This window comes from Myxocyprinus asiaticus, chromosome 23, assembly GCF_019703515.2.
Source record: "Myxocyprinus asiaticus isolate MX2 ecotype Aquarium Trade chromosome 23, UBuf_Myxa_2, whole genome shotgun sequence".
NCBI lineage: Eukaryota > Metazoa > Chordata > Actinopteri > Cypriniformes > Catostomidae > Myxocyprinus > Myxocyprinus asiaticus.
Window position 1 is genome coordinate 29,921,918 of NC_059366.1, and position 13,090 is coordinate 29,935,007.

At 36.7% G+C, this 13,090-nt stretch overlaps 1 protein-coding gene across 1 annotated transcript; it reads left to right on the plus strand.

Annotated features, from left to right (window-relative positions):
- Positions 1–411: 411 nt before the first annotated feature.
- On the plus strand, positions 412–10,076 carry LOC127414292 (dnaJ homolog subfamily B member 12-like). The gene is made up of 9 exons (XM_051652230.1): positions 412–579; positions 3,999–4,176; positions 4,309–4,454; positions 4,567–4,740; positions 4,882–4,961; positions 6,874–6,983; positions 8,962–9,134; positions 9,340–9,475; positions 9,647–10,076. The coding sequence occupies exons 1-8, from the start codon at positions 447–449 to the stop codon at positions 9,462–9,464; spliced, it is 1,119 nt and encodes a 372-aa protein (XP_051508190.1). The 5' UTR covers positions 412–446; the 3' UTR covers positions 9,465–9,475; positions 9,647–10,076.
- Positions 10,077–13,090: the final 3,014 nt, after the last annotated feature.

Genomic DNA, 13,090 nt, shown 5'->3' on the forward strand with positions numbered 1-13,090 from the left:
GCAACAGTTTCCGGAAGTAAAAATCTATTTTGTGATAAGATATATACCTTACATGAGAGATAACATTAAAATAAGTAAATAAGAAAAAAAAAAATAAATAAAAAAAAAATAAAAAAAAAAGCAAGAAAAGGTATCAGATTAGAACCAAAACGTAAAGAGAAACGGTACAAGTTACCTATTCATCGTACCAAGTAAAATTATTACAGGATCTTATAGTACTTTTGTTTTCTTTTAAATACAAATCACTACAGTGTTTCTTAATATCAGAATTGGTTTGGGTCCAGATCATTTAACTTTGTGTGTGTACTCAACTCAACTTTTTCCGTTTCTAGAGTGGAGTGGACGTTCTATACTTTCTAAAACAATCTTTACGTTATTGTAAACGTCATCAAGCTGCGTCTACAGGGTCAGGAAAGGGATCATCACTCATTAGTTCCGCCGTCGCAATGGAATCAAACAAGGACGAGGCGGATCGCTGCATCAAAATTGCAATCGCAGCGCTGAGGGACAGTCAGCCCGACAAAGCTAGACGGTTTCTCGAAAAGGCACAGAGACTGTTTTCCACTGACATGGCGAAAGGTGCGTCAAATGGAAACAAATGTTTCACCGTGATCGAAAGGTTTTTGTTAAATGGCCGCTGGAAAACCAGAAGTCTGTAGTCAAATGACAGCTAAAGGAATAGTTCATCCCAAAATGAAAATCATCTCATTATTTACTCGTCCTTATGTGTATGACTTTCTTTCTTCTGCTAAACACAAACGAAGATTTTTTGAAGAATGTCTCAGCTCTGTAGAATCAGAATGAGCTTTATTGGCAAGTGTGCTCACATACACAAATATTTATTTATTTTTTTTTTTTTTTTTTTTGTGATAGGAGAAACAAGCATGTGCACACAGAACATTACTGTGAGACAGAATATAAAACAGTATAAATAGACATACAATAAATAAATAAAAAACAAGACAGAATGGTGTATGTACAGTTATTGAATTAAATATGAGTGAATTTACATATGTACATGACATATTTATACAATATTGCACTATGGGAGTCCTGAAGGCAGTTTAATTGTTCATGTGGTAAATGGCCTGAGAGTAAAAACTGTTGTTGTGCCTGGTTGTCCTAGCGCTGAGTGCTCTGTAGCGCCGGCCAGAGGGCAACAGTTCAAGGGAGTGGGCATGGTGTGTGGGGTCAAGAGTGATTCAACCTGCACGTTTCCTCACTCTGGAGACATACAGGTCTTGGAGGGTGGGCAGGAGGGACACCAGTAATCCTCTCAGCAGTCCTGACTGTCCGTTGTAGTTTCCTTCTGTCTGATTTGGTGGCTGAACCAAACCAGACAGTTATAGATGTACACAGGACAGAAGTCCTCTATCATCTCCACTGTTCTGAGCGTGTTCAGCTCAAAGTTACTGTGACCGCACCAGACAGCCGTTCAACCTCCCATCTGTATACAGACTTGTAACCATCGCGGTTGAGGCCGATGACCGTGGTTCGTCTCGATAACACGTCCTAGCGCAATATAGCGCTCTGTCCATGCATTAAGCACTAGGAAGTGGAATCAAGCTTTAAAATCATGATTATGCCTCAAGATTGTATTGGCAAGATTTACAGTAAAATGACACAGAGGAAGGCCATAAGGCTGAAACATCTGTGTTCTCCTGTTCCTGTGAGATTCTGTTTTGAGACTGTTGATGGATCTAGGAACACTGGGCCTCATTTATGAAACACGAGCAGAACAAATTTTTGTGTAAATTGTTTGGAAAGCCGGTCTGACGTAAATTTTTGGATTCATGACATTTTTAGCATTTTCAAAATGTTATTCGGTACAAACAAAATATACACCTGCTGATCGTGTGTAAATCGTGCGTAAGACATCCGAACGTGTTGTGTTCTTTCAGACAAACTGCCATAACCGCATTTTGTAGAAGTGAAATTAAACAAGTAATGATAAAAATACTAATAATTAAATTAGTGAAATTAACCTTTAAATATATATATTTAGAAATTCATTTCTGCTTGCATTTTTCCTCCCCAAGTATATATGTTTCTCCCAACTCTGCTTATCGTTTTTCCAGCAGAAGAGCTTGGCGTGTTGTGAAAGGTTCATGGGAAGGCGCAGTTTGTGGTTGATTTTCTCAAAATAATAAATGATGGCATCTAGCGTGACTGGTTGGACTGTTTTAAAAAAAAAAAAAAAAAATGTATGAGCGCTATAATTCAGATTTCATAATTTAGTATAGGCATCAGTAAATCAAGTTCAGTAGATAACGTATGGTCACTGGTAATGCCATTAAACCCACGAATAAGCACATTGCGGGCAGTTGCGTACACAATACAACGGGGAAACAAAAAAGAAAAAGCCCGCACAATGTCGTATAGCTTGCAAATCTGTAATATCTTAACAGCATTTTGGTCAAAACCCATCTTCAGGCATTCTATCAATTTATTTAAAGATTTTTCCTGTTGCAAGGGAAGTATCACCACATTCTTGGATTTACTCAGGAAGTTTCACCAATGATGGTGGTGGACATCCAAACTGACATTTTTTTACACTAAAGCTTCATGTCAGACCATTTTTATTGACCTTAAGTCTTGGACTTAAATTCACAAAAGAACCTTTGATGACAGCAAAAGCATACATTGACTAAGTTCCTCTCTTACTTTTTAGAACGAACATGCAAGTGGTTACTAAATCAATATTATACGATGTGAATGCACTCCATAAAAATAAATAAATAAATAAAAAAACACTGTTCGCATAGATGTTAAAAGCTTTCTATTCTCATGTACTAGCGAGTCTGAAGCCCTCCTTATATGGTGTTTTCATGAGCATGGATTATGATAATAGTGAATGAATGTGAGGTCACTAACACATGTTTTACTAACAAATCTGGGGAATACGAAGCATTCGTGAATACGGTGGAAAGTTTTCGGGAAGCTACATTTTGCATGTAAATTCCTCCCCAATTTTTTCGTATATTTACGAAATTCTCATGAATGAGGCCCACTGAACTGGTAGAGTGCAGTGATTCCATTTCTTTGATTGAAGATTTACAGTGAAAAAAATTTGGTCTGTTTTCACTGAAAGAAAGTCACGCATTTGGAATGGCATGAGGGTGAGTAAATTATTAGAACATTTTCATTTTTGGGTGAACTATTCCTTTAAGGCCCTTGGAACTAACTGTTTAAAAAAAAACCAAAAAAAAAAAAAAACCACACCATCTTTTTCCAGAGCAGCCTGTATTTCTCCTGAGGTTACCTGTGGGTTTTTCCTTGTATCCCGAACAATTCTTCTGGCAGTTGTGGCTGAAATCTTTCTTGGTCTACCTGACCTTGGCTTGGTATCAAGAGATCGAAAGTGATTGAACAGTACTGACTGGCATTTTCAAGGCTTTGGATATCATTTTATAACCTTTTCCATCTTTATAAAGTTCCATTACCTTGTTACGCAGGTCTTTTGACAGTTATTTTCTGCTCCCCATGGCTCAGTATCTAGCCTGCTTAGTGCATCCACGTGAGAGCTAACAAACTCATTGACTATTTATACACAGACACTAATTGCAATTTAAAAAGCCACAGGTGTGGGAAATTAACCTTTAATTGCCATTTAAACCTGTGTGTGTCACCTTGTGTGTCTGTAACAAGGCCAAACATTCAAGGGTATGTAAACTTTTGATCAGGGCCATTTGGGTGATTTCTGTTATCATTATGATTTAAAAAGGAGCCAAACAACTATGTGATAATAAATGGCTTCATATGATCACTATCCTTAAATAAAAGACAGTTTCTTTGCATGATCAGTCATATTTTCAAAATCAATGCCAAAATTTCACAATTTCTGCCAGGGTATGCAAACTTTTGAGCACAACTGTGTATATATATATATATATATATAGAAATGCATTAGATTATATATACCGAAAGAATGTCGTACTCATGTCATAAGGGCACTGATGCTGTTCCTCTTGAATGAAATAAAAGTGGTTTTGTCTTAGATTTATTAGAGTCTATTTCTGAGAATGGAGGACCTTCCACAAGTGAAGAACACAATGGCGAATATGATGCTGCTGGTTTACGAAACAGAGGGCACAACACCAAAGACCACTCCTCTGGACATGGTGCCACAGAATCATCCAAAACATACACAGCAGAACAGCTGGATGCTGTCAAAAGGTCTATTATTTATTACAGACTGCTTGCCTAAAAGACCATGCTGTGACCTTAAAAGTAGCAGTGTTCACCATAGATTTACCACTCAAGTACCATCTGCCTATTACAGTATGATTTGTCTTTCTCTTGATGCAGAATAAAGAGGTGTAAGGACTATTATGAGATTCTTGGTGTCACTAAAATAGCCTCGGAGGATGATCTAAAAAAAGCCTACAGAAAGTTGGCTCTGAAGTTCCATCCAGATAAAAACCATGCGCCTGGTGCCACTGAAGCATTTAAAGGTAGAAAACATGACCTTAATGCATGCATTCAGCACTTCAGCAATCGGTATGGAAGAAAGTTTGCATGTTTTCTTCTCAGAAGTGGTTTGATCTATTTCCTGGTCTTTAACAGCTATAGGTAATGCTTACGCAGTTCTTAGTAACCTTGAAAAAAGGAAGCGGTATGATGTTTATGGTGAAGAAAAAGCCCACCCATCTCGGCATAGGACCTATCACAGAAATTTTGAGGCAGACATTTCCCCCGAGGACCTCTTCAATATGTTCTTTGGAGGTGGATTTCCAGCCAGTGAGTATTAACACTAAGTATTTCTTTACATACTGTATTATTGTGAAACTTGTTTTGAGACATGCAATGTGTCAGGGATTGTGTTGTAGTACGTTCAAAAGCACTGAAATATTGTTTCATTGCTGTTTTTGCTTCTTGTAGGTAATGTGCATGTGTACAGCAATGGCAGGATGAGGTTCAACCATCACCACCGAAATGAACGACAAGAACAGCAGAGAGAAGTAAAAATTCACTCAGCAACAAAAGTTTGAAAAGTTTTGTGCATATTTTTTATTTATGTCTGTGGCACAGATGTAGGAGGATTTGGCACACTCTGAGGCTACATTTACACCACAGCTGAATGTGGCCCAAATCTGATTTTTTTCACACACGTGACCCAGATCTGTTAATTTGATGACCATGTTAACATTAATAAGCGCATTGAACCTGACATCCTATCTGGGCCACTTTCATATGTGGAAATAGATTTTATTTTCCAATGTACCTTCAGTTTGAAAAGCCAGGTCAGGTTTAATGTGATTTTTACATCCATCTTAACTCAACACTTGTTATTTGCGTTATTGTGTAAAGCTTTTAAAGGGTTAGTTCACCAAAAATGAAAATTCTCTCATTATTTATTCACCCTCATGCCATTTCAGATATGTTTGACTTTCTTTCTTAAGCAGAACACAAATTAAGATTTTTAAAAGAATATCTCAGCTCTGTAGGTCCATACAATGCAAGTGGATGGTGATCAGCACTTCAAAGCTCCAAAAAGCACAGTCAGTCATAGTAAAAGTACTCCATACGACTCCAGTGTTTAAATTAATGTCTTCTAAAGCGATATAATTGCTTTGGGTGAGAAACAGATCAATATTTAAGTCCTTTTCATTATAATTTTTTCCTTCCAGTCACTCTCCAATGTGCGTCCATGAGGGGATCCAGTTCACGCAGCCTCTCGCGTGACTTAATTGCATTTACATGTTCACGCGTGAACTGACACCATACAACTGGAAGTGCTGCTCGATTCTGTAAGAGAACGCTGTTCACAGGCTTCATTGGTTTTGCTTTCATTTGAACATGCCAACACGCTTGCATCACGCGAGAGGCAGCTTGAACCGATTCCCCTCATGGATGTGCACTGGAGAGCGACTGGAAGGAAACAATTATAGTGAAAAGGACTTAAATATTGATCTGTTTCTCACCCAGAGTGATCGTATGGCTTAAGACATTAATTTAACCACTGGAGTCATATGGATTACATTTACTATGATTGTCTGTGCTTTTTGGAGCCTTAAAGGTGCACTCAGTAATTTTTTGAAGTATGTCAAAGAATGGCTTACACTGACACCTAGTGGCCTGGATGCTGCATCCTTCAAACATGGTAGTTTTCAGTTACCAATGCCATTGCAGATATTCACTATGCACAGTAAACCAAGAGTAATTTAATCCATAAATGAAAGTGTCCAATAACAGGGCACTGAGAGTCTTATGTACTGTAAATTATCTGCTCGCGCAAAAAAAAAAAACAGTATCTATATTTCACAAACTGTATCAAAATACGAATGCAAGCAAGTCAATGTAAATCTGAACTAATTATAGATAATAACTCTTAACTTTCATGTTATGTAATTTTTCCTGCTCTCCTTCGAATTTATGGTGTTTCCCTCTTTATATAACACTCTTGAGCTTAGATGATAATTAAACCATTCTAAGGCAAATTACCTTATTTAAATATACCATCAAGATGGTCTTTCTCCATCACTTCCTGACATGTTATTAGATATAAAGGCATAAAGTAACCTATCCACAGCTAATTACATAAAATAAATTTTTAATTGCAATTTAAGTTTGTTGAATGCATGCTCATATGGACTGATATGGGCTACATTTTAAATGTCATGTGAACAACATACATTTTTTTTTTTAAAAATCAGATTTGAACAGAAGTTCAGATTTGGGTCACATTCAGCTGTGGTGTGAATGTAGCCTGAGTGTCATTTGTTTGTTTGAAAAGAACTTATGAAACACCTTGCATTAATTTAGCCACTGTCATGAAAGTGTACAAGATTCCTTTGAGCTGATGGAATACAACTCTTTGATTGTCATGGTGTATTGTTTTATTTAAATTAATGATTTTTATTATTTGATTAGGGTGGCCTTGCGTTGTTTGTACAGCTGATGCCCATACTTATTCTCATCATTGTCTCAGCTCTTAGCCAGATGATGGTCTCGAACCCCACCTACAGCCTCAGCCACAGACCGTAAGACCAAACATTCACCAAAACATAAATTTAAGTTTACTTAAATTATGTAATATTATTGTTTTATGCTGGTGTGTGTTGAATACTTATAATGAATCTCAAAAAGCCTAAAATCCACCTGGATTTAACAAGGAACCTAAAATCCAAAATGCATCCGAATGATTTCCATCAACAATTTCTGGACATAAGAGCAGTACACCCACAACATATCCCAATATACACCAATGGATCTAAATCTGGAAATAAAGTGGCAGCAGCTTTTGCAACAAACCAACTGTGTCAGGGTATCCGCATCCCTGACCAAAGTTCAGTTTTCACTGCAGAGGCAAACGCTCTACTACTGGCACTGAAGTTTATTGAGACTGCTCCACACATTTTTTTTTTTTTTTATAATAACTGATTCAAAATCATGTCTTGAAGCATTGGAAGCTACTAAAACTGATCACCCAACAATCGTGAAGATTTTAATCAAACTGTCATCTCTTGAAGCAAAGAGTTTTAATATTATTTTCTGCTGGGTACCTGGACACTCAGGAATCTCCGGTAATGAACAAGCAGACAGAGCTGCCAGAGAAGCACTATCTACTGAACCAGTAAAATGCCCTATACCTTCCACAGATCTGAAACCAACTCTGAATGTATATATCAAAAACAAATGGCAGTCGGAGTGGGATCAGTGTTTAAACAACAAATTACGAGAAATAAATCTTGTTGTTGGAACAAGATATGTGTTCCCTTTTAATAATCACTGGGATCAAGTCATTTACACACGATACCAGATAGGACATACAAGACTCACACACCAATTTTTACTATCAGGAGAAAATTCACCAAAGTGCTCATCTTGTCAGAACCCACTATCCATTAAACATTTTACTGGACTGTCATACCTCTACACATCTGAGGAACCTGTATTATTCAGTTTTTAATCAAGTGAATCCAAATGTAGTTTTAAGGTTTTTAGGAAAAATGAATCTTAAACACCTTATTTAACTATTTTTAAATAACTAAACCTGGTTCCCGCCATGAATATAGCCATAGTAGCTGGCATGGCGTAAAAAATTAAAGAAACATACAAACAAACAAAAACTTATAATGAAGATTTTCACATGTCACATTACTCTAGAAAAGTAGTGCCCAACCAGTAGACCACGATCAACCAGTCGATCGTGTTGTCCTCGATCACAAGATGGTTTGGCAAAAATATTTAAAGGGCCATTTCCTACCTAGACATTTTAATAATTTTATTTAATTCACTTATAATGTTAGACAATGTAACTTTCTCAAAAAAATGTTTTGGGGATTTAGTAATTTAATTAGATTTTCACCCTGACCCTCAAATTAAACAAGACCTCTCAAGTATACAGATTTGTCATAGGCTAGATTTGAGGGATGCAATCCTTGAGTAGTTCATTTCACGACTTCTTGTTCGTGAATGTGAAAAATTGCGCTATTAAGTCCACTAATGGATTTATTGCACTGTGCAAACAAAGCTAAACTTTTCCAGATTTTATTCACTATCACTGCATACTCCTCCAGCAAGCACTATGCAGAACATTTTTAAATATGAAAGATGTAATGGACGTTGCAATGAAGGTGGTGTGCTTTATTCAGGCAAGAAGCTTGCAGCACAAGCTATTTTGCTCACACTTGGAGGAGACGGGCAAATTAGTTGTCATTACGAGATCACTATTGTACAGTTTTTTCCATGGTGTGTTTTTCAGTATCAGAGTTCTAAACTGACATGAAGTAGTTAAAGAAAAATTTGATCTTAGATTAAAAAAGGTTGGGCACTCCTGCTCTAGAATGTAACAAAATACTGTTGGTCTTTGTTTTTCAGACCTCAATCTTAGGGAAAATTCCTCAAAGTGAATGCTGAAACATATTTATCTTGTTTTAGAAAGGACTCTTGATAATTGATGGTTGACTTGCGGGTGATAAATATCTCTGACGTTATTGAACATTCCACCCGTTGCAGATCCACAGGCCACACAATCAGGCGACACACAGCCACCCTGAAGGTGCCTTACTATGTGGGCAACCACTTCTCAGTGGAATATACAGGAAAGAATCTCAAGAATGTTGAACAAAGTGTGGAGGATGACTACATATCAAATCTGAGAAACAACTGCTGGAAGGAGAAACAACAAAGTAAGTGGCATGTAATTGGTTTGTGGTGAAAAGCAACAACATATCTCCTCTGTTCTCACACTTTCGTTTTCATAATACATGTCTAGGTATTATGTGCTTTGAAAAAAGACACCCAAGAAAGTACAATTGTCTGTGGTTTCTGGTCTCCAATACACATCTCTTATTTCAACATTTCTTATTCAACAATATTTCAACTTATTTGCAGAGGAAGTGTTGTTGTATCGGGCACGTTATTTTGGCGATTCAGAATTGTACCAAAGGGCACAGGAAATGGCAACACCCAGTTGCTCAAAGCTTTCAGATGTACAGGTTCTACTACATGGACTCTGAGTAGCAGAAAAGTAAGTACATACAGTACATCAGGGGTCACTTTCCTTATCTGATTTTCAATTTGTTGCATTAGTGCTTAAATTGCATTTGTCAAAATATAGTAGGAACAGTGCATGTGCATTCTTACCCAAGTACATTTACTATTTTCATTGATTGTGCTTTGTTATTTTGTTCGCTTTCAGATAGTGTCCTGTTTTGATGTCATTCAAAAATGATCATGTTCAGAAATGTTCTGCTCTCTCTGCTAAAATGGGGCTTTATACTGCAACAGCTCAAGAGAAGCAAAGATAGACCATCCTGGTGCCACAGGGGTTCACTCTCATCTTTCCTTCAAAATTGCCAGTTGCAACTCTTAAAATGTAACCTGAGAAATGGTCAAAATTAAAATATATTAAGTGAATAAAAAATTGGATGCTTTGGTGGTAGAGAGGAAAGTAAACATCTGTCAAATGATGATCAATGCTGCTAGCTTACTGCTTATTCTTGTTACTTACCTCTTCCTTCTCAAAGCATTTTTTAACACCCACGTTTGGGTTTTCTGAGACAGTTCCAAGATTTTAGTAGCGTTTTGATCTGTTTATCTGACCAAAGGAAATTAAATGATTACGCTGGTGTCATGTAGCATTTAGTGAATTATTCCATGTGGTTTTGCCTGTTGAATTTTTTTTAAAAGAATGTTTGAGATTTATGCAAATGAGAAATTAATATTTGTATTTATTAAATGGTATCAAGCTAGGTTTTCGTTTAATGTATTTGTCAAGATGGAATAGGATATTAATATTAACTTAATGAGTCTTGTGAAGTGTAGATTGAGGTTTCTAAAGCATATTCAAGTGCCTTGCCAGCTCCAGTCTTGCTGTATACTGTAACTCTCTGCATATATGTAATATAGAAAGGTAAAAAACATCAGTGCTTAGCCTGAGTTAGTGCTGAGACCAATTAGCAACTAAACTCATTGAGATTTTTGTAATGTTTCACATTCCTTCTTTCCTTTTTTTTTTTTTTTTTTTAAAAAACCTGTAATGTACACAACATAGTTACCAGTGAGAAATAAGAATAAATTGTATTTTTAAAAATGTTTAGAGTTTAAACATAATTATGCTTCATTTCTCACTATCAGCATGTTTTAACTGTTATGGTCTGTTATAACCCACTGTCTGTGTGAGCCTAAGAACAAAATTTGGTTGCAGGAATAATGCTGTAAAAGGGATTATTTTTAGCATTGTGGGTGAAACATACATTTATTTGCAACTGATGGTACTGGGATCTCCTTTAGAAAGGCCTACAGGCTGAAATGTAAAATGTTAATTTGTACATTTTAATAACTCACATTCTATGCAAAGTCAACTCAGAAATTCAAATAGAATTGGAGCCTTTTAAGATTAGGTTAACAAATTATGGAAGCATTATTTGTGTGGCCCAATTTGGCCACGTACACACTACAAAGTTTCAGGAGTGACAACCACATTTTAATGCAGGAGTGAATCCCCTAAATTATCGTTCCATGTGTGTACGGAACAGGATTAAGCACTAAAAGGTGAAGTGACTACCGAATTTAGCTGCAGTGTGTACGTGGCCTTTAGTATTTTTCCATTAGTGGATGAAACCACAAGAAATGTAGTAATGATGCTTTGAAAATAGTCTATGATGGATGAGGTAAACAGTGAGGTATACAGATTGAGATGCCTGAAAGTGGGATTTAAAAGAGATAATTGTGCTGAAATTATTTTTATTTTCCCCGGGAATGTGTTGATGGCAATATGAGAACACGGATTCAAAAACTGTATTTCAGAAATGTAAGCAGCAATATTTGGCTCACTTCAGTCTTTAGGACCAAAGGCCACTTGGAAATTTAGGCCTAACCAAATCAGAAGAAAACAGAAATTTGCATTCGACATAAAACGTTATTGTAATACCGAAATTGCACACCAGGAGGCAGTGGTGAGCCTTGCTCATGAAAAACTAAGCTGTTAATGGAACCTTCCACTTCTGCGCCAAAACATATTTGTTCAGGGTTTATTGCATTGGAATAACATTACATAAGCATACATAACAAACTTGCCCTTAAATATGAGATTGTAGCTTCCATATAGCTTCCACTCTCCTGTTTTATTAAAGGCCCATAGCCTGCCATAACTCTTTTCACATCTGAATTTCATTGTAGCTATATTCAACAGGCAAGGGTTTTGTCCATAGCTTTTCTCATAGAAGCTTTTCCTTTGAAGATCAGCTGCATTTTTATTAGAATTAAAGGTGCCCTGACTGATGTAGGTGGACTCGATGTTGGTAGTCAGTTTCATGAAATCATGGACTGAGCTGAATTAATGGGAAGCACAGAGAGGAGAGGAGCAATTGAACAGTCCCTGGATTGCTTTGAGTAGCCAGTAACCATAGAAACACCATGCTTTTAGGAAAGAAGACAAGCTTCTGTTTTGTCTGTGTCCACTGATGTTTAAAGTTTTGAAACCATTATTATCTCTTGTGCATATGGCATGATGATGCCAGTTAACTGCAAAATACTGGAGCACAGAAATTATGAATGTGTATTTATTATAGCTTTGATATCACATGTAGCCCAAAACACTATTCCGTTTAAGATTTGATTTATTGCAAGGAAGGACGAAAAGGGTCCCAGCTCCCAGAGGGGCAGGGGAAACTCTGATGTTGGATAAGTCTTGCTGAAATGTGGTGTTCTTTCAACACAGCAAGTTTAGGTGTAAAGTTAACTTTAAGAGTACCATAGAGATCTGAGCCACTTATTGGGCCCAGCAAAATGTCTGAGGAGGCCGGTTTCCTTCAGCTGCAGCATTGCACTGATGTGTGATTTATTAAAATGTCATGCCATTTAAGAATTGCCCCATTTTGGGGAACCTAACCCTAAAATATTGCTAAAATCCTTCTGTCAGCAAAATTGTGCACAGATCTTCCCTGCCAGTATTGCTGTATATGGAGGATGGCAATAACGGGTCAAGCCATGTTTAACGCCTTCACTGAAGATTAATTGAGCCACTTTAAAGATTATGCTGTATGCTTCAGAGAAAGAGATTGCTGCTGCTGACATTTTGAGTGCAGATTTGTATTGGTGAGGAGGAAGCACAGAAAAAAACAAACAAAAAAAAAAAACAAAAAAAAACACCTTGGAACACTGAATTGAGGATTGAAGCTTTAAATGTAGAGCAAATAATCCAGAGAGGAATTTAATAAATACATTTTATCCAGTTGAAATGGATTAGCAGATCATGCCATTTTAGTTATGAAGCCGGTATTGCATTTTCATTGACTTTGCATGCTCTGTAGTTTCACTAGAATATGTTCCAGTTGTCAATAATAATCTTCTTTACCTGTCTAATATTATTTTAAAAGCCTTTTGGAAGGTCACATCCTGTAAGACCCATATGGTGCACTGTAAAATATAACCTTGAGATATATGACAGCTTTCCTATAGCCATGGTAATATTATTGCCCACATACTGTCCATGTGGCAAAACGTTTGTTAGGTTTTAAAATTATACAGCAAAAATTAAAGTGCTTGGAGAAAGTATTTGGACACTTTCTGGTCAAACTTTGTGGAACATGTTCACAGTTAAAGGAATACTGCAGACTCAGTAAACGTTAAGCTCAATCAA